Genomic DNA, 23,130 nt, shown 5'->3' with positions numbered 1-23,130 from the left:
CATGAATAGTGGTCAACAGTACTATTTGGGCTCTTTTTCAAAGTTTTCAAATACCAAATGCACACTTCCAGAGGTCCTCAAACTCTTTCATAGTATGGACTAGATGTTGGATACATTTTCTCATGAACCACCTTGCAGCCATTACTCACCATCCTTAAGGCAACTACAGCAACTGGAGTAAAATATTTTTAAAAAATACTACCTACAGAATATCTTTTTTAGCTATTTAAGCATTAAACAGTCAATTAAAAAAAGTTAAAAGTAGTTTCAGGTACAAAAGTAGTTTAAGTCCCCATGCCATTTTTTATGGCTTCACAATTATGTTTTCCTATTTTTAAAGTGTTCCTCGACCGGTGATGCGCAAAAGTCCCACAAAAGCAGGAAAACTGACTACACACAAAACACTGTCAAAAGCACAACAGTTCAAAAAGTACAGAAAATATTTCTCTAATCTTGCAGTGTTTCCCAAATAGTAGGCCCCTGACCTACCACAGGTATCCACCCCCCCACACTGGCTCTCACTTCCCCTGGGTAGCAGGCAGCAGTCTGAGGACTGGGATCTGGACAGCAGCAGCGCAGAAGCAGCGGCCTGAGACAGTGAGCAGTCAGCCAGCAGTCTGGAAGAGATGGTGGCCACGGTTGGTCATGGGGAGAGAGAGTGGCCAGCTGGGGCTGTAGGAGTGGGGCAGAACTGGGAAAGTGAGGGCAAGGGGGTTGGAGGGAGCCAACTGGGGTAATGGTGGGTCCCCAAAAAAGACAAAATGCATTTGGGTGTGTCACCTTTGTAAAAAAGGTTTGAGAACCGCTGATTTAGGTGATATTTTAAACTATTAGAGACACAAGCTGGGTGACATAATATTTATTGGACCAACATCTGTTGGTGAAAGACAAGTTTTTGAGCTACACAGAACTTGAAAGCTTGTCTCTTTCACCAACAGAAGTTGGTCCAGCAAAAGATATTGCCTCACCCAGCTTGTCTCTCTAATATCCTGGGACTGACAGAGCTACAACACTGCATACAACTATTTTAAGTTTAAATTTTAAAAAGTCAAACTTCTACCTGAAATTTAAGTTGACAATTGCCCCTTAATGAACTGTGTACATTTGTTCTATATTTATTTATTTATACATTTGTTCTATAATTTGTTCCTCTGTACCCCAAACACATGCTTCCCTGATGTCTGGCCCACCTCTTCCTTGCAGATACAACCCAGATACTGGTTTTCCACTCCCCATGACATTTCTCTACCATGAGCGATACTAGTTACATTACCAGGTCCAAGCACCTACAGTCTCAGGATAGCCAGTTCCTCACCTACTACTTCTATGTAGCAATAGCCCCAAGTGGATGCAAAAAAGGCTGGCTCCACTATCTTGTTTCCTTCCTGCTTTCACTGGTGCCAAGGTTGCTCTTGGTAATGAAGAGCCTGAAATGCCTTGTAGAAGTAACTGGAGGCAAAGGAGAACCAGCACTATGACCTCCATCTGTTTGTAAACCACCACTAGTTCGGAGACTACAGTTTGGAAACCAATGTGTTACCTGCAATACACATTACATGGAAACACAACACTAATCTCCCACACCCAGAATATATATATATATAGTGAAACAATACTCCTCAACACTAAGTCTGGGAAATAGCTATGCTGACTATGTTTGTTTCATTGACCTAAATTTAATTTTTGAAAAGTATTCTAAGCATCCATTTTTGAATCCCACTTGAAGAAGTTTTGCCTCTTTTGTTGCACGTAAGAGAGTCAATCTCCTCAGTGTTAACACTACAAAGCAGCATGTGCAGCAAAGTTGAAATAACCAACAGACTTTGGCAGAATACAAGAATTACATCACACTTTTTGCTTTCATATGTCTACAGATACATTTTTTGGCTTTCAGGTTTGATTCAAACATGGAAAGAGGGGGACAGATGCACAAAAAAATTAAGGTTATGAGCACGTATGCAGGGCTGACTCACCACTGTCCTCTGTTTGTTGGGTAGGAAGACTCTAACAATAGGTTTTTGTGGAGACTTGGGGTTATTCCGTGACATATCTGTGGGGTTCTGATAAACCGAAAGAGATGAAGGTGCTACAGAGAGGCTAGAGGAGGAAGATGATGTAACTGTGTCTGTTGAAGCAGAGCTGGAGACAGAGAAATCAGTTCCATTCCCCATGGATTCCAATAACTGCTGTTCTCTTTGTTGTAGAGCATCTAACTTGCTGGTGTACTCTTCATAGGCCTGTAGAGGAGAAAAAAGTTATTTAAAATCAGTTTGGCATCTCGGATGCATAAGCTGCATTGAGTGTGAATTTGTAGCCATAACACCTTAGGCTGTAATTACAGAAGATTCAAGTTACACAAAATTAGGCCTGATCAGTTCTATTGATATTGCTATTTTTTTGTTAAGCCAAGTGGATACTGAACCAATAGCTCATCTTTTGATGGAACAGAAAAGCCATCATGACTATCAACTCTAAAGTAAATGCTCCAAATATACTGTTGTACCTAAAAGAGGTAACTTAAATAATGAGCTTTAACAAAGTTTGCTGGTTACTTCACTGAACTATGCTAAAACTGATTACTCCCTTGGAACCAAAACCAAACATATGCAGTGTAAGAATGAAGGGGGAAACAAAAGTTTGCATCTCTAGTATACACATTTTAGTATATCATCATGTTGCTAATAACTAAGTTGCTAATAACTACAGAATAAAAGTGTGGAGCCCAGTCCCAAAGACGAGTTGTGCACTAAACTAAACATGGTTCTCTTTTTGAAGTGTCAAGCAATTTAAAAAAAAGTTCTTATTTTCACTACATTGTTATGCCCCTTCAGGGGTTCATGAATAGCATTTCTTTGCCTCCTGTTTTGATCTCACATTTTTCACCATTGCTGGCTGACAAACTACCCGTTTACTCCTCATCATCCCTCCCCACTTACATTATCAAGGATGCCAGTACAGCTCTTAAAACACAGTTTAGTTAGAAAGTGCACTCAAGTTGGAGGGCTTTTCAGCAGGACAAACAATTGCTGGGTTGGAAAACATTTTAAAAAAGACAGTATTTGGTAACTGTGTGATGAGTTAAATATTTTGAATTCAGTGCATTTCCACCAGATAATTAAAGCTGGCTCAAAATTTTAATCCAAAATTATTTGACAGTGTCCCTTAGTTGAAAAACAGAACACTATCCTTTGAATAGAACAGTTTTTAAGTCTGGCTATAAAAATTTTTTTAATGCACAGACACAAGACAGGAAAAATCACTCATTGTGCTGGGGATTTTCCAGCCAGCTGAAGACAAGAAACCCTCAGAACAAATATGACGACACCTGCAATCAGACTCATTTCCAACCAAAAAATATATTATAATAGCCTAGCTGTATTTTCATCTAGACTAGATGTTGAACTCTGCAGCCACCTCATCAGAAGTGTTTCTGTTAGTTGTATTAGTTAATACTAACATTAAACTTTCAGATTAGTTGCAATGATTCTCTAAGTTTGGAGGTTTAAAAAGGTATACACAAGTGCTCTGCATTTTACAGACAAACTAAGATAGATCTCTGCCCCCAAGAGCTGAAGAGGATAGATGTTTTTTCCCTTTTATCCTCCACACAAGAAATCAAGACTGATATCAAGGTGCATACTGCCTGCTTTGCTATTAGAGGGGCTTCCTTGTTACAGAAACAAAAAAAGGTCCCACTTAAATCCATTTGTCTTTCTCATGCTTTTCATATGCAATGTTTTCTAGCTATAAACTTCCTCCAATTGATTTTATAGTAAGCTAAATGTACTGAACTTGTCTTAATTTTTTTATTATTAGAAATGTTTTACAACTGAACTAACAGAACATCTTAAAGATTTTGGAGTCCAATGCCTATGTGTGGAGAAGCCATTAGTATTCACTGGAGAGAAAAACGAACACTTTCAAAGAGTTTATCATAAGCACTCTATTTCGTCATTTTTGTATTTTTCCTTCACAGCTGCATTTGCAGGTTCAGCTAACCACTCTGCCTTTATTGAGCAAACAGTCTCTCTCTTCCTCATTATCAGCCTTTACCAACTGTTCAGAATGGAGATGTGCTCTGAATTTGTGCCATCATTTCTATGCCAATAGGCCGACAAAGAATTATGACTTCACTGTGGAATTAAGAAAAATTGTGAGATAAACGATCAAATTCAAAGAGAACCCAGAAAACTGAAAAAGAAATTATATAACCTTTATACACCAGAAATGGGTCTAGCGCCTCACAGACACCAAATTCTGCTCTAAATTATACTCCATTGTCAAACACCATTATTCCAGATTTACTCAGGTGTAATTGAGGACAGAATTTGGCTCTATCTATAGAAGATCAGCTTTTAATACAAGTTTCTCTCCTACTTCCAGGAAACTGGAATATTTTTCCATATACGTATAATTCCAGTAAGAGTTATACGCAGAGAATTATCTTAAGATAAACAAATGTTAAAAGTCACAAGCTTCTACTACAGTTTTGCCAATATACTTTTCCAAATCTATTCTTACTTCCTTTTTTCATAAACATTAGCTCAAATAATGTTTTGAAACACACACAGTATCACACTGCTGCAAGATATTTGTGGGTTTAACTTAGTTCCTGGACAAAATTACACATACTTTTCAAAATACGCAGACTGTTTATTTTGGCAACTTAAGATATTACTTTTGCAAACCCAAGTTATACTTCATAGATAAGTCACTTGAATGTAAGTGACAGACACTGGTAAACTAACTTTGGGCTCCTTCCCACCAAAGTCAATGGAAAAAAAAAACCTCATTAACTTTAATGGGTAAAGGAACAGGGCCTGTTAGACTTTAAACAGTTAGTCACAGAGTAATAGAAGAAACAGCAAAAACATGTCGCACAACTAGATATCCATGACTGGATTTTAGCAGTTTGTTTAAAAGTCAATCCCTTTTATAAGCAAGAAGCAATAACAGAACGGAGAGCTGGTCAGAACATTTTCGATTTAATTTCATTTTGGCTTTGACAAAATGTTTGAGACACACATAGGTTTTGACTGACTGCTATAGTACATGTAACAGTCAGCTGCACAATTACACCATACTGGAAAAAAACACAAATAATCCTCCTACTATACTTCATTTGGGTAAAGATATACAACTATTACACAGAAAGGTTGACTGACCTATGTTAAATGTCAGTTAGAAGAAGAGGATTCAGTTCTATTGAAAGTTGACACAACTTTCAAATAGAAACTTTGCCTGTCTAGACTACAGAGTTGCACTGGTGCAGCTACACCAATGGCCCTAAAAAAAACAAATCTAAACAGTCTAGACAAAGCCTTAATAGTCAAAATTAATTTCTGCTCTTTCTTTTGCTTATAATGGTCGATTTAGTTGATAAAAAAACTAAATGCTTTAAATAAATGGAGTCTTAGATCATATCTCCACTGTATTGTAAGGAAGGCCAAGTTAGCTGAATATTCTGTCAACATAATGAACAGTTAAAATTGTAATAGGGTTTTATAAAATATCAAAAAAATTAGGTTGAAATCTGTTAAGTGTTTGCTTTTCCAGTGGAAGCAAGTAGTATTCAGCTACAAGACAAGTTTTATAGTTGCTTTTAGCTCCATATACAGCCAAGAAAATAAACACAGAACAGTGGAATGTGCACGATTGAGGACATGTAGTACTTGAAGATTAAAAACTGCAGTTTTTAAAGCCTCTGTGCTTATCCAGCAACTAAAGGTGGTGAAGCGTGTTCTGATCACCCCCTTTTCACAAGGAACCTGGCACCTGTGTTCTGCACCAGCTGGAGTTTGTGAAAAACCTTATTACGCAAGCCAATCTACAGGGAATTTCACTAATCTAATCTTGTTATAACAGAAATGTGGATAACCATTTCAGAGTCTGACGCGTTACAGAAATGGATGCAAGCTGTCTATTCTCTGACTGGTAAAAACTAGCAACAGAACTTAAATATCTCAGAAAAGAAGAATCTGAAAGACACTCAACTTTTTACTGAAGCACAACATAGAAACCCTCCCCAAGCATGACCACCTTGGATCTTCTCTGACAGCAGAATTTTCAGTACAGCATGACATTACTGGTATCCAAATTCACAGCTATGTGAGTAATTGCATAACCGCCATTGGCTTAAGTTTCTTCCATCTGTAAAAGAGGTAATACTTCCCCCAAACCCTTCTGGGGTATTGGAAATACATTTGTGCTTATAAAGTGCTTTAGGCTGCTAGATGGAAGGTGCTATGTAAGTGCAAAATATTTCTAAAACTACATTTTTTCTACTCCAATGTTCTACCATATTTTCACTACCATTTACTAGTATATCATGAAGGTCACAGAACAGAAATTCAAGCTAGCAGGAACATACAGAAGAAGCAGCCCCAGCAGGTACTGCAGGAGGGACTGTTGAACACGAAAGATATCACTGAAAACTGGACACTGTCCTCTTTGCTAACTGGCTATTTACTCCAGCCCTCTCCCTCACTAAACTTAGATAGATTCATAGATACTAAAGTCAGAAGGGACCATCACCTAGTCTGACCTCCTGCACAACGCAGGTCACAGAATCTCACCCACTCACTCCTGTGAAAAACCTCTCACCTATGTCTGAGCTATTGAAGTCCTCAAATCGTGGTTTAACGATTTCAAGAAGCAGAGAATCCTCCAGCAAGTGACCCATGCCCCATGCTACGGAGGAAGGTGAAAAACCTCCAGGGCCTCTTCCAATCTGCCTTGGAGGAAAATTCCTTCCCGACCCCAAATATGGCGATCAGCTGAACCCTGAGCATATGGGCAAGATTCACCAGCCAGATATTACAGAAAATTCTTTCCTGGGTAACTCAGATCCCACCCCAGGTAACACCCCATCACAGGCCATTGGGCCTATTTACCATGAATATTTAATTACCAAAACCATGTTATCCCATCATATCATCTCCTCCATAAACTTATCGAGTTTAATCTTAAAGTCAGATGGATCTTTTGCCCCCACTGCTTCCCTTGGAAGGCTATTCCAAAACTTCACTCCTCTGATGGTTAGAAACTTTCGTCTAATGTCAAGTCTCAACTTCCTGGTGGCCAGTTTATATCCATTTGTTCTTGTGTCCTCATTGGTACTGAGCTTAAATAATTCCTCTCCCTCTCCAGTATTTATCTCTCTGATATATTTATAGAGAGCAATCATATCTCCCCTCAACCTTCTTTTAGTTAGGTTAAACAAGCCAAGCTCCTTGAGTCTTCTTTCATAAGACAAGTTTTCCATTCCTCGGGTCATCCTAGTAGCCCTTCTCTGTACCTGTTCCAGTTTGAATTCATCCTTCTTAAACATGGGAGACCAGAACTGCACACAGTATTCCAGGTGAGGTCTCACCAGTGCCTTGTATAACGGTACTAAAACCTCCTTATCCCTACTGGAAATACCTCTCCTGATGCATCCCAAGACGGCATTAGCTTTTTTCACAGCCATATCACATTGGCGGCTCATAGTCATCCTATGATCAACCAATACTCCAAGGTCCTTCTCCTCCTCCGTTACTTCTAATTGATGTCTCCCCAGCTTATGACTAAAATTCTTGTTATTAATCCCTAAATGCATAACCTTACACTTCTCACTATTAAATTTCATCCTATTACTATTACTCCAGTTTACAAGGTCATCCAGATCCTCCTGTATGATATCCCAGTCCTTCTCTAAATTGGCAATACCTCCCAGCTTTGTATCATCCGCGAACTTTATTAGCACACTCCCATTTTTTGTGCCGAGGTCAGTAATAAAAAGATTAAATAAGATTGGTCCCAACACTGATTCTCAAGGAATTCCACTGGTAACCTCCCTCTAGCCTGAGAGTTCACCTTTCAGTATGACCCATCATAGTCTCCCCTTTAACCAGTTCCTTAGCCACCTTTCAATTCTCATATTAATCCCCATCTTCTCCAATTTAACTAATAATTTCAGAAGTGGAACTGGATAATAGCCCACTTTAATTGAACTGTCTCAACCCCCCACTTGGTAAGACAATTCCCATCTTTTCATGTACTGTTATATATATCCACCCCATTCATCTGATGAATTGGGCTTTAGCCCACGAAAGCTTATGCCCAAATAAATTTGTTAGTCTTTAAGGTGCCACTAGTACTCCTCATTTTTGTTTCTGCTGATACAGACTAACACAGCTACCACTCTGAAACCTAAATCAAATGCCTTACTGAAATCCAAGTAGATTAGATCTACTGCATTTCCTTTGTCTACAGAATCAGTTATCTTCTCAAGGAAGGAGATCAGGTTGGTCTGGCACAATCTACCTTTTGTAAAATCATGTTGTATTTTATGCCAATTACCGTTTACCTCTATGTCCTTAACTACATTCTCTTTCCAAATTTGTTCCAAGACTTTGCATACAATTAAGGTCAAACAGGCCTGTAATTTCCTGGATCAGTTTTTCTCCCCTTTCTTAAAAACAGGTACTATATAAGCAATTCTCCAGTCATGGGGTATGACCTCCAAGTTTACAAATTCATTAAAAATGCTTGCTATTGAGCTGGCAATTTCATGTGCCAATTCCTTTAATTTCTTGGATGGTGATTATCCGGGGAGATTTAGTCCCTGTCAGGGTTCCCTCCCCACTCTGAACCCTAGAGTGCAGATGTGGGGACCCACATGAAAGACCTTCTAAGCTTATTTCTACCAGCTTAGATTAAAACTTCTCCAAGGCACAAATTCTTTGCCCTTGGAGGGTACACCGCCACCACCAAGTGATTTAACAAAGAATCAGGGAAAGGACCACTTGGAGTTCCTATTCCACCAAAATATCCCCCCAAGCCTTTACACCCCCTTTCCTGGGGAGGCTTGAGAATAATATCCTAACCAATTGGTTACAAAGTGATCACAGACCCAAGCCCCTGGGTCTTAGGACAATAGAGAAATCAGTCAGGTTCTTAAAAAAAGGATTTTATTAAAAACAAAAAAGTAAAAATCATCTCTGTAAAAATCAGGATGGAAAATAACTTTACAGGGTAACAAAAGATTCAGAAACACAGCAGAACTTACGCTAGGCTTAGTTTCAAAGTTACAAAAACAGGAATAAACCTCCCTCCAGCAGAGGAAAAATTCACAAGCAGAATAAAAGATAATCTAGCTATTACTTACAATTTTTGTAATATGAGAGACTTTTAGGATGGTTTATAGGAGAAAGAGTTTTCTGACCTGATGCTTCTCTGCTTCCCAAGAGAGCACACAAAAACAGAGCCTCTCCCCTCCCCGATTTGAAATTATCTTTTCCCCATTGGTCCTTTTGGTCAGGTGCCAACTAGGTTATTTGAGCTTCTTAAGCCCTTACAGGTAAGGAGGAATTCTAGGCTACCCTTAGCTGTATGGTTATGACAGTCCCACTAAACTGTTTGAGTCTGACTTCCATCTCGGATGTGGTCATTTCTACTTGCATATCCTCGTTCACATTAACCACCCAGCCACTGCCCCTAAACTCTTCATTTAAAGGGCTAATCCTTTACTTTGAAGTTTCCACATATTAACTGCATGAGAGAGAATGCTATGGTTATCTGAGACACTACACCAAATTCATTTATATAAACAAAAGATATAATGGAAGTGAGAATACTAATGAAGCTGCAACAGCTTTAAATTCATGTACTATACCTTTTAAACAGGCTAATTAGAGAGCATATCCAAAATGTTACACACAGTTGGTGTGTTTATATATGGTGTGTATACATTCACATACCATAATATAGCTGCCTATCCCTTCCCCTCCCACAATCAATACAAGTGAAAAAGTAAAACCTCTTAAAAACTTAAACATAGTTACCTATTGACACAATAAATTTACTAGTGAGAGAGTCCACGAGAATCAATATAGCCACGAAAAAGCAAACTGCAGTATATTCTGCAGAAGTGCCAGCAAAATTCTGCTTCCAGAATCATTGCTGCTGGTAATCATTTGAGAAGTTTTATAAAGAACATCTTGATTTGTGGTGGTCTTACTTCACCTTACAAATGAAGTGAGCGTTTTCTAACTTTACACAGAAGTGAATGCCAACAAATAAAAGAAATCTAATGTACATTTTTTTAGAGTCACTTTCCTAGGCCATAACCAGACTTTACTCATTCTATTAGTACTCTTAAAGAAATGTCAAGAAGGGAAAAGGTTTAAAAAAAAATATCAAGTGGAAAAAGGTGGGTTTTGCCTAGCAGGAGTAGTGACTTTTGGTGAGAAACTAAGTCTTATCTCAAGTAGGTAGAGACCAGATCAGAGCCCTGAAGTGTGTGAACGTTCAGAGTTTATGTCATGGTTTCCAGATCTGGGATCTTCAAGCTGGGCTTCTAAACAAATATGGCCTGATTTTAGAAGCACTGAGAACCCCCCAATGCCACCAAACTATGTGGGAGCTGCAGGGGTCAAGCACTATTGATAGCCAGGATATTTTTATTTAACTAAATATGGATTTAGGAGCCTAACTTTAGGCACTCCGATTTTGTCCCAACCCATTTTACCAGTTGGGTATGTGTCAGGGGCATAGGTTTAAGTTAGGTGCAGATTTATACAAGTGTTGTATTTATTCCTACACTCACCCAAAGGGGAGAATACCACACAATAACTCAGTATCACTGTGCCCCTGCTCCTGCATAGTAGCACTTTCCTGGTAGTCCAAGGAGCAATATGAAACGATCTGGGATCCAGCAATTCCAGTTCTTTTCAACCTTACTCTCTGTATCTACAATTTACATGCTGTATCTACAGCAGAGAAAGTTATCTTGTTAAGTAAATCTATGGGTTGCTGAAGACATTGAGTTATGTAGAAAACTGAAATTTCATCCTAGCCCTATTTAAGTCAATGGCAAAATTCCCTAATACAGAAAAGCAAAAGTTTAGAGAGACCCAGAAAAGGAGATGAGAAATTATGCTAGCTGAAAACACAACCCCATCTCCATCCTTGTAATTCTTGACTGTCTCTCAACAGAAGGAATTGGGAAGGAAGAAGATTCCCACAAACAAAAATAAAAGCCATAAAACCATTTACTCCCCTTCCTATATTTTGATTAGCTCTCTCTTTTTCATACTGTGTGTACATTTGCAAACTAGGTTTTCTGTAGCAATTAATGCAGGGTGTTAGTGTAATAGTTTGAAAGAGCAGGCGTAGGTGTGACCCCTGAAAAACCCTTAGCAACACCCTCCAATCCAGTGGTTCTCAAACTTTTGTACTGGTGACCCCTTTCACATAGCAAGCCTCTGAACGCGACCCCCGCTTATAAATTAAACACACTTTTTATATATTTAATACCATTATAAATGCTGGAGGCAAAGCGAGGCTTGGGGTGGAGGCTGACAGCTTGCAAATCCCCCCCTCTCCCCATGTAATAACCTCGTGACCCTGAGGGGTCCCGACCCCCAGTTTAAGAACCCCTGCTCCAACCTAATCTGTACCCATTTACAGAATTACTCTACTCTGGCATGTTACTACTGCTATATCACTTCTTTAAACTTCCAAAAGCCTTTCTCTGCCATCGTTGCATACTGTCACTTATACAGTACTGTAAATTGGGTTCATAGAAACGTTAAGCGGATAAACAGAATAGGTCTGCTACGTCACTATCGTTGGCTCTCATTATCACTTGCTTAAATTAATTGGATTTTTAAGCATGGCCTCTCCTTTATAAATCCAAGCTGACTGCTTTTGACCTCTCTGTACCTGTATACATGTTGAGCTTCTCCATAATCAAGAACTAAAATATGTTTCTAATACCAAATTTGAACTTATAGATCTGTAGTTTAACCTATTTCCTCCCTGAAGTCTCCTTTTGCATCAATGTCACATTACCTCTTCAGTCGCTGTAGAGTATCAGTCTTGTTGCTAGTGTCAAAAGTGACACTAGTTCTTATTTTGAGGATTCTAAAAAATAAAAATTTAAGTCCTAAAAGTGCATATATCAATTTTCCTTTAGGGTGCTTGCAATATGATCAGCCACCTTTTAAGAAAAGGGACTTTTCTCATAGCTAATCATACACTGCACATTTGGGGAAACAGCACTTCAGCAATTGTCCTTCCACCACTTTAAGAACAGATAACTAATTCCAGAGGGCAGTTTTTTAGTGGCTGAGATACAGAATGCTATCAAAGTGTGCTATAGAATCTCAAAATGCGCTTGCAGCTTCTCCAAAGCAAAACTATACAATGTTTATTCATCTTTTCTTTCTGTATTAACCAATCCAAAAGTAAATTGAAAACCTGACACTACCATCCAAATTAAAACACATAGTAAGACCACCAAAAAAGTGTCACCATGGCTGAATAAGGTAAAAGAAGCAGTAAGAGACACTAAAGCAACCTTTAAAAAGTAGAAGTTAAATCCTGTTGAGGAAAATAGAAAGGAGCATAAACTCTGGCAATTGAAGTATAAAAATATAATTAGGAAGGCCTAAAAAGAATTTGAAGAACATCTAGCCAAAGACTCAAAAAGTAACAGCAAAAAAAATTTAAGTACATCAGAAGCAAGAAGCCTGCTAAACCAGTGGGGCCACTGGACAATCAAGATGCTAAAGGAGCACTCAAGGAAGATAAGGCCATTCCAGAGAAACTAAATGAATTCTTTGCATCGGTCTTCATGGCTGAGAATTTGAGGGAGATTCACAAACCTAAGCCATTCTTTTTAGGTCACTAATCTTAAGAACTGGCCCAGACTGAGGTGTCATTAGAGGAGGTATTGGAATAAACTGATAAAATGAAAAAAAGTAATAAGCCACCACGATCAGATGGCATTCACCCAAGAGTTTTAAAGGAACTCAAATATGAAATTGCAGAACTACTAACTGTGGTATGTAACCTATCATTTAAATTAGCTCCTGCACCAAATGACTCAAGGATAACTAACTTGACACCAATTTTTAAAAAGGGCTCCAGAGGCGATCCCAGCAATTACAGGCCGATGAGCCTAACTTCAGTACCAGGCAAACTAGTTGAAACTATAATTAAAGGACAGAACTATCAGACACATAGATGAACACGATTTGTTGGGGAAGAGCCAACATGTTTTTTGTTAAGGGAAATCATGCCTCGCTAATCTACTAGAATTCTTGGAGGCGGTCAACAAGCATGTGGACAAGGGTGATCCAGTGGATATAGTGTACTTAGATTTTCAGAAAGCCTTTGACAAGATCCCTCACTAAAGGCTCTTAAGCAAAGTAAGCTGACATGGGATAAGAGGGAAGGTCCTCTCCTGGATTGGTAACTGATTAAAAGATCGAACTAAATGGTCAGTTTTCAGAATGCAGAGAAGTAAACAGTGATGTCCTCCCGGGGTCTGTACTGGGACCAGTCCTATTCATAAATGATCTGGAAAAGGGGGTAAACAGTGAGGTGGCAAAATTTTCAAATGATACAAAACTACCCAAGATAGCAGTCTGCTTTGATTCATAGATATTTAGGTCAGAAGGGACCATTACGATCATCTAGTCTGATCTCCTGCACAACGCAGGCCACAGAATTTCACCCGTCACTCCTGCGAAAAACCTCTCACCTATGTCTGAGCTATTGAAGTCCTCAAATCATGGTTTAAAGACTTCAAGGAGCAGAGAATCCTCCAGCAAGTGACCCGTGACTTACCTAAGAGTTACAAGGGGATCTCACTAAACTGGGTGACTGGGCAACAAAATGGCAGATGAAATTCAATGTTGATAAATGCCAAGTAATGCACATTAGAAAACATAATCCCAACTATACATATAAAATGATGGGGGGGAGGGTCTAAATTAGCTGTTACCATGTGAGAAAGAGATTTAGGAGTTAACATGGATAATTATCTGAAAGCATCCACTCAGTGTGCAGCGGCAGTCAAAAAAAGCTAATAGAATGTTGTGACTCATTAGGAAAGGGAGAGAAGAGAGACAATATCATATTTCCTCTATATAAATCCATAGTACACCCACATCTTGAATACTGCATACAGATCTGGTTGTTCCCTCTCAAAAAGTGATACATTGGAATTGGAAAAGTTTCAAAAAAGGGCAACAAAAATGATTGGGGTATGGAACAGCTTTCATATAAGGAGAGGTTAATAAGACTGGGACTTTTCAACTTAGAAAAGAGACGACTAAGGGGGGGGTGTGACAGAGGTCTATAAAATCATGACTGGTAAATAAGGAAGTGTTATTTACTCCTTCTCATAACACAAGAACTAGGGGCCATCAAATGAAATTAATAGGCTGCAGGTTTAAAAACAAAGGAAGTATTTCTTCACACAATGCACACCCTGCGGAATTCTTTGCCAGATGATGTTGTGAAGGCCAAAACTATAACAGGGTTCAAAAAAGAACTAGTTAAGTTACTGGAGGATAGGTCCATCAATGGCTATTAGCCAGGATGGGCAGGGATACAAAACCATGCTCTGAAGTGTCCCTAGCCTCTGTTTGCCAGAAGTTGAAAATGGGCGACACAGGATGGAGCACTTGATGATTATCTGGTCTGTTTATTCCCTCTGAAGCACCTGGCATTGGCCACTGTTGGAAGACAGGATACTGGGCAAGATGAACCATTGATCTGACCCAGTATGGCCGTTCTTATGTAGAGTACCTGCTGAATCTGGGAAAAACTGTGCCCTAATATGAGGAGTTATGGAAAGAGAATTTCAGAAAAACCTGAGATGGTGTGAAATGATTTTTGTAGTGTAGATGAGGGTTAATTTTATGTTTAAACATGGTTGTACCCAAAACTGTTTTTTTTTCCATGTAGGCTGTATGGACAGAAGACCCCCGTTACAACCATGTTAGAGAACACTGGGTGATACTTAAGTTGATAGATTAAATACAGCAATCATTTATACAGAAGACTTGTCAGAAATATTTAATGTTGTTTTGGCTTTCTAACAAGACATGTTTTATTTTTGGACAGCGGGACAGGGTCGGGCCAGATGGCTACAGGAGAGTGATCCTTATTGGGATCCAGGAAGTGGGTGGGCAAAGCTCGCCCACTGCTAAAGGATCCCCCCCCAGCCTAAGGGGGGGTCCACAGGACCTGGAAAACCAAACAATTACGGGGGACAACTAATGAACAACAGGGACAGGAGTGCGCTCCAGGAGGGTGACAGAAGGCAGATATATTAGCCCCAGGTTAAGTAGGTCCCTTTTCCGTGGGTAAGGTAACAGGGAAGGTTCCAGAATAATCAGGAACTTTCTGGAAACAATTAAGACAGGCTGATTAGAACACTTGTAGCCAATCAAGAAACTGCTAGAATCAATTAAGTCAGGCTAATCAGGGCACCTGTGTTTAAAAAGGAGCTCACTTCAGTTTATGGTGCGCATGTGAGGAGTTGGGAGCAAGAGGCACTAGGAGCTGAGAGTGAGAACGTGTGCTGTTGGAGGACTGAGGAGTACAAGTATCATCAGACACCAGGAGGAAGGTCCTATGGTGAGGATAAAGAAGGTGTTGGGAGGAGGCCATGGGGAAGTATCCCAGGGAGTTGTGGCTGTCGCACAGCTGTTCCAGGAGGCACTCTAGACAGCTGCATTCCACAGGGCCCTGGGCTGAAACCCGGAGTAGAGGGCGGGCCTGGATTCCCCCCAAATCCTCCCAACTCCTGGTCAGACACAGGAGGAGTTGACCTGGACTGTGGGTTCACGAAAACAGCCAAACAGAGCTGCCGTGAAGCTCCGAAGCGAGCAAATCCGCCAATAAGCGCAAGACCCACCAAGGCAGAGGAGGAACTTTGTCACAACAGTTAATCATGTTGTATTTTTTGTTCGTTCTTCATTTCACCTCTCCCTCTTCTGCCTTCCCCACTCCCCTGCAAGTTTCTCTGCAGCTATGTTCCTTTTTGCCCCCAACACATGTTCCTGTCACTTACGGTATATCCACACAGCCCATGGGAGTGAGCCTCCGAGCCCAGGACAAGAGACTTGCGTTCGCAAGGCTGGCACTAGAAGTCTAAGTATAGTTGTGTAGACAGCACTTTGAAACTGCAACTCAGATTGAAGCTCCAGCACTAAAACTTAGAGAGAAGGGTGGGCTGTCAACCCAGGTTGAGAGGCTTGCTCTTGTAGGTTGCGTAGACATTTTCTTAGCTCCCTTCTCCCCTTAACATGCTGCCCCAACGCTTCACTACATTGTCACCTCAACACTCTTCTCCTGCGGACTGCGCTAGTACTTGGCAGCGTCTCCAGTTTCCTCTCTTCCTCCAAGTAGCAGTGGACTCCAGCAGAGGGACAGACGCTGCTTCCTATTTGTTTCCAGCTGCTTTTACAGGCATCTATACTCTTTGCAATGAAGAGCTTTGGCCCCCCCAGGAGCAGCTGGAAACAAAAACAGCCACCACTGCTCTCTGTAGACTCACTGCAAGTGTTCTGAGGAGCATATCTGGAAACATTTGATGAGGGTTAAGGGTTGTCTCCCTGCCTGATTTTTCATTCCTGAGCACCTTACACACAAAACATATGTGCTTGGTGGCAACAACTGAATTTTTGTTTTGTTTTGTTTTTGTATAAGTAGCCACCATTCCCTTTTTTACAGACACTTGTTGGATCAAGAGGAGCCAGCAGCAACTGCCAGTTGTATCACTTTTTAAAAAGAGTTTGACTTTTTTTTTTTTTAAGTAAGTTGTGTTTTAGTCCCCAGAAAGATGTTTTGCATGTTTCCACATCTTTCACTGCTCAACACTGAAGCAATTTTTCCCTAGCAGTGCTCAACAACTGTAACTAAGTTCACAGCATCCCAACAAAGGGCACACTAAGCATCAGACAAGAGACAATGGACAGATAAAGTCCGATGGAAAGTACAAAGAAATAGAGTTTTAAGGAGGGTTTTGAAGGAAGACACTAAGTTAGTTTTGCAGATGTTTATGGGGAGTTCCTCCCATGCATGAGGAATATCATGTGAGAAAGCATGTATTACAGGTGCTTGTATGAAAATTTAACATGTGGGCAATGGAGGCTGGCATCATGGGTCAATCTAAGGCAAAGTACACATCTTGATAGTGAATGAGAAGACAAGAAAGGTGAGGGCAGGCCACAAAGGGCCTTGAAAGCAAAGACATGTATCTTAGGTTTGATTCAATAGAAAAAGAGATGCAAAGAAAGGGTTGACATGGTCAAAGTGATGGGCTAAGAAAAGTAATTTGCAGGAGCATTCCGAATAGATAGGAATGGGGTAAGATTGCATTTGTCAAGGACAGAAAAGGATGTTGCAGTAATTTACACATTATAGGATCAACACCTGGACAAGAGTCTTAGCTGTGCAAATGGATAGGAAGGGCATATTTTAGGTATGTCACGCAAAAAGAATCTGCAAGATTTAGACATAGTCTGGTTGTGAAAACCAAAGGAGGTCTGATTTGAAGATGGCATCCTGGTAAGGGCCTGAGCAACAGGCAAGATAGTGGTCCACAGGTTATCCACATTGTTTTTCCATTTTTATTAGATTTCTCAACGGTATGCACATCTGTGGAGCTGCTTGTAATTTACTTACCAGTATTCCCTTATCTCCCTTCTAAAGTCTATCTTACATGTAGAGAATTTCCTGCTGAATTGGCTCATATGCACTTGCTGAAACTTAACATTTGTCTTCCATACTTTGGCAACCATACTGGCTTCTAATCAGACAGTGGAACATATTTTCTACATTTTTGTACTTTCAATCCTGCAATCAACACCAAGATGTGTTTTTGTTAGTTGTGTGTCAGGCTGCTTTATATCCAGCACTGTGATACACTAGAGTCTCAGACCAATTGTGTCACCGCAACTTCCAACAAGCTAGTAAGGGCCAACCACTACTCTTGCACCAACCTAAAACAAACAAGTTGATCAAAGAAATCTTAACATGTTTAGATATAGAAATGCAGTCAAGGCAACCAAACAATCTTATCTCTGCCTGCAGTGATGTTATGCAAGGAATATAGGATTCTGATTAAAGTATTTTAGTGTTTCTGGTCCCAGATTAGATTTTTTCTCATATGTTTAAATATCAGTTTTAATCCTGCCTCTTCATCCCTTAGAGGTATCTGGGTGGATTAAATATGCATTTTCATACCTTAACAAATTTGGATTTCTTTTAAGTGTAACCTTATCTCTGAATTTCCTGGCGGAATTACAACATCCCTGTAATATTTTTATCCTTAAACTTACTGATGTGATGGAGTTTAGGTTAAGAGAATGTAACAGCTTTTTGGTTTGAGAATTCTCTTCATTTTAAAAAAAAAGTCATATGAACACCAAGCAAGAAACACAGAGAATGCTATCACATGATATTTATAATAATTTGTTAAAATAACAATTTATTGTTTTAACTTTTAAGAGTAGTACACCAAAGCAGAGCAAAGCAACTTAAGTGTAATGGTGAATCTGGCCCTTAAACTGCAATGGATTTATCAGAGTGCTGCATTAGTAAAATCAGTGCTATGTGAATAAAGGTAATGACAACTCAATCCCAGAGTCTCAGTGTCCATGCTCTAAATGCTCCCTCTGTGCTTGGGCACCCAGCAGTTTTGCCTTAACATGCAAAGGAGCAAAGGCAAATAACTAGCTCACTAGTCTGCACTACAGACTCTTTAAAGAGCAAGGACAGTTGGGGCAAATAATCTAACCAAGAACTCCTCACTGCATGTCAAGTCTCCCTCATACAACTGAGCCATTACAACTAATAAAACTGTTGCATGCAAGTGAGATATACAGGAAGGGTGGGGACTGGTTGCATTGATGTCACAATGGTCCCATTTGAGAGTTACCTCAGCTGTTGAACTGATCCCATCTAGCCATGAAAAATTAGACACAACAACAACATAGCTTAATTACAACTAGTTGCCTCAAACAGTTTAAAGATCTCAATTAATTTAAACTATCATGGTAAGTTTCAAGTATGTTATTCCAATAAGATTAGGAGCAAAAAACAGATGATACTAAATTTCTTATAAAGCAATAATTTAATTTTAATGCAAACAAATTAACATATTTACTTATACATTCTCAGAAAATTCACTGTGCTCAAAGAGTAAGTGTTCTAAATTTGGGGAATTCGTTTTAAGTTTGTATTTCTCCCTAGACAAAATAAAGGTTGACTCTCCTACTTTCAATGCACAACACAACTCTTACCTATGGAGTTGCAACCAGCTGCTCCATAATACCATTGAGTTCTTTCCCTCATACTTTCTTCCAATTCTACTTCAGGAAGTCTAGAACTCCTATTTTTGTTCTCCCCACGTGAATGGCCTTACATTTAGCAGCTATAGATTCCATTTGCCAAATATCAGCCCATCTCAATTCTTCCAATTCTGTACAGACCTTAACTGCAACATTCAGCAAGTTTACTTACCAGGCATCTTGTTCTATAATATTGAGACCATTTATTTTGATTACTCTTGGCTTTTCTAGCATCATGCATTTTCTGCCCTAAATACCTCTCTCCCTGCTGTTAGAGATAAAAAATTGGACACTGACTTTTGTGAACTACTGAACACTTCAAATAACATTCTTTTAATGTAGTGTTTTATGTAATATTTATGTATTTATTTTTATGTAATTTAGAGTTGCACATGAATGTAATAAATTAACCCATTTCACCACTGGAAACTTATGCTTGTTACTGCTTATCATATTACTTTTACATGCGACTTAATCATAGCAAAACCACTACACAATTGTCAGCATCTGCTTATGAGTGGAACAAGCTGTTTCACATCAGGATTGAAGTGCCCTGATCTAGCACAGGAAGGTTAACACAGTGACTTGTATTTCGTCCATTATATCCATTTCACACTCCCACAGAATAACCATGTTCTAAACAGGGAAGACATTATTTATATTTAACAGTTAAGGACATTGTGCGAATATCTGCATAACTAGCACATGACCTGATCCTACGAAAGAAAAAACTGGAAGCACCTCAAACAGGATCTTTATTTTTAATTACACAATGCCAAAAGGCAACAACTATCGTTTAAGATTAAAAGGCTTCTCATTAGCCCACGATGGTTTTAATACCTACCAAAGGGCAAAAACTGAATGAGTGGTACCAGTGCACCTCTTTTTATACAGATGCAGCTGGTATATGAGGCTCTTTAGTATGGCTTCAAATGGTTCTGTGCCCATGAAACTTCAAGAGTGAAGACCTGTGGAGGTGTACTTACAGAAAACCAAGAGATTGAGAGCTTAAACTATTTTGGTACTATCTTTCCATTTAAATGTAGTCTAAAAATATTAGAAACATTCAGGAAACAGGGAGGATTAAACAAACAGGTCCTTTCCAACCCTAACAATTTTTTGATTCTACTTGAGTTTGTGAAGGAAAGCTGTAAGTAAAAAAAAAATTTAAAAAACCCCCCATACCTGAGTGGCTCTTAGGTTTTGAGAGTGGTGATATATACATATGCACACCTCCACATACTTAGAATAGGTTTCAGAGTAACAGCCGTGTTAGTCTGTATTCGCAAAAAGAAAAGGAGGACTTGTGGCACCTTAGAGACTAACCAATTTATTTGAGCATGAGCTTTCGTGAGCTACAGCTCACTTCATCGGATGCATACCGATTTCCACGGTATGCATCCGATGAAGTGAGCTGTAGCTCACGAAAGCTCATGCTCAAATAAATTGGTTAGTCTCTAAGGTGCCACAAGTCCTCCTTTTCTTTATACTTAGAATACAGAATGGAAAGTTGCCGTTAGGCTTTTATGTTTTACACTAGTTGTAACAGCACACCTACTTCAATAGTTTTCTGCCTTTCCCTCAGTAGTACACACATTACTCATGAGGAACCCTACAGCTTGTCACGAAAGAGGGACAGACTCACTAATATCTCTTTTCCATGTTTAAGTATTAAAAGCATAATTTGTTTTTATACAGTCAAGGAGGAAATAGTTCTCTATTGCAAGTATTACGATCAGTCTTCTACTGGACAGTTACTTTATACTTGAAAAATATACAGCATATTACACTAACCCAACGGAGTTCATTTGATACTCAAAGCTTACCTCCAAGTATATTGATGGTGGGTTATGCTCTCCTCCAAACTTGTCCAGCAGCGCCTCTATGTGTTCTTGCGTTAATTTAATCATCTGTTTGATATTCCATACCTAAAAGATAAAAATATATTTTTTATAAATCAAAAGAGGCAAGTCTGGGACAGATTAGATACTTCTAATGTACCTATCACCGCAGTATTTAAATGCCCTGATCTTAAACACATTGTACACTTGGGGCTCTATACTTCCTCAGTTTGCAAGTTTTTCCCACTGACTCTGCAACTTCTTGAAAGAGCCAATAATAACCACTGTTAGTATTATGAGAGGACTTACCTTGCACTGTAAGTCATCACTAAGCAATGTTCGGTTGTTGAAGCTGATCAATACAATAGTAAGTTCACTTACAGGAAAACAAGGTATTTTGATCCAGTAAAAGTCAAAATTTTTTCACTTGTTGGACCAATAGACTCTGGCCTCCAGAAAAGAGATATTTTTATCGTTCTTAAAATTACATTTGCTATCAACTTAATGTGATGAAAACTGAGGAAGATTTGATTTCTACAAGTCAGAGAAAAAAAATACTTATCTGTTCTCTGAAGATACCATTTATAAAAGTATCACTATTCAAAATTGATACTATTACTTAGAGACTAGTGAGAAAGTAATATAGCTCAAAATTCAAACGCCATCAGCTCCAGAATGGAGAATTGCATACTGCTTCTTCCAGTGGAACCTCAGAGATTCCTGTGACCTGTCAGTGAAAGAAAATACAAATCCCTCAGTCTCTAAGGAGAGAGAGGTGGGATGGTAGTGATTGTTAGAACTTATACCTTTCCAGAAAAAGAATTGCAGGGAATTAGCTTCATGTTCTATTAAAAGAGATACCAGTAACAGAACCCCAACTCCAAGGATGTCTCAAACATTATACTAGAAGGTAAGTAAAGAGAAAAATCTTTCTGCAACACAGAATGAACATATTAGAAGTTCAAAATACACCTAACTCATATTTTAATAAAGATCTCAGTTATTCAGCAGTAGCTATTAAAGATGGGGACATCACGAAAATAAAACGAGCTGGAAAGACAGTTGGGTAACCTCTAACCCAGTACAAGTTTGGAGCACTGATGATAAATCTTGATTCTTCTCATGAGGCCAAGTTCAAGCAATAATAGTTTGTAAAAAGATGTACAGAACTCTGTGGCAGTCTTCCAAATCTTACATATGTCAACTCAGTGGAGGCTGGCTGTAAAGACCAACTTTTTCTCTGAATTCACAAACAGACATCTGTTAATGTGACCATTAAGTTGTATGCCTGCCAAGAAGCAGCAATGAGAGAGCTGTGCAATGTATACACATATCAAAAGAATCAGAAAGCTTTTTCTGTCATCTTGTCTGTTCCAGATAAGAGAATAGGGAGTTTTACTTGGTAAAGTGATAGAGACACCCAGCCCCAAAACTGCTGGAGACCCGTGGGCCACATTGGGGAGGTTTGTGGGCCGCAGATGGCCTGCGGGCCATGAGTTTGAGACCCCTGGTTTAGAACTTATTGTGTGCTCTTTCCCAACTCCTTTGAGTACATTCGGCAGCTATTTGGACTTTTCCAGGGCTTTAACTCCAGTTTTTGTCTCTGAAAAGCTGCTATCTGCCTATTAGCTGCTGAATAGAGCGGCCCTCCTTTCCTCATGGTGCTGCTGCTTCTGTTAATAGTGCTAGAGCAGTAGAACTGGAGGGAGAGAGAAAAAGCAGCTCAAAATAGTAACTGCTGGATGCAAAGTAGAAAACATCCTTGCAGGGAGGGAGGAAGTCATTCACCCTCCAGCCACCACAGAGAGGAAATGGGGAAGCTTCTGGTAGTACAGGGACAGCCAGATGAGACCACCTTGCCCACTGACGATTCCTTCCTCAACCACCTATGTATGTGATGCTGTTAGTGTAGGAGAGGGATGTTGAGTCCTAAGCCCTACCATGAGGTGGTTGTCCATGGGTGGGATTTTCAGAAGTGAAAATTGCATTGAAAGCCAGTGAGACTTGATTCCTAAGTCACTTAAGTGCTCTTGAAAATTGCCAACCATAACAAGAGCTGAGTGGAGATATAGTTTAGTAGGGACTCCAGCCATAGTGGTAGAGTGGATTTCTCATGCTCACAGAAAGTGTGGTGTGGGCTGAGAACTCTGTGA

At 39.4% G+C, this 23,130-nt stretch overlaps 1 protein-coding gene across 1 annotated transcript in view; it reads right to left on the bottom strand.

Moving 5' to 3' along the window:
* The window catches only part of BRAF (B-Raf proto-oncogene, serine/threonine kinase), a 119,907-nt gene that overhangs the window by 83,057 nt on the left and 13,720 nt on the right, over positions 1-23,130 (bottom strand). Inside the window, exons 2-3 of the mRNA XM_077828091.1 lie at positions 20,963-21,064; positions 1,974-2,237 (exon numbers count right to left, since the gene is read on the bottom strand). Of these exons, the coding sequence (XP_077684217.1) occupies positions 1,974-2,237; positions 20,963-21,064 (366 nt within the window). The remainder of the gene's footprint in view (positions 1-1,973; positions 2,238-20,962; positions 21,065-23,130) is intronic.

The sequence above is a fragment of the Eretmochelys imbricata genome, chromosome 1, assembly GCF_965152235.1.
Source record: "Eretmochelys imbricata isolate rEreImb1 chromosome 1, rEreImb1.hap1, whole genome shotgun sequence".
Lineage (NCBI taxonomy): Eukaryota > Metazoa > Chordata > Testudines > Cheloniidae > Eretmochelys > Eretmochelys imbricata.
Note: the sequence above shows the minus strand (reverse complement) of the source record. Positions and strands in the feature narration are given on the sequence as shown.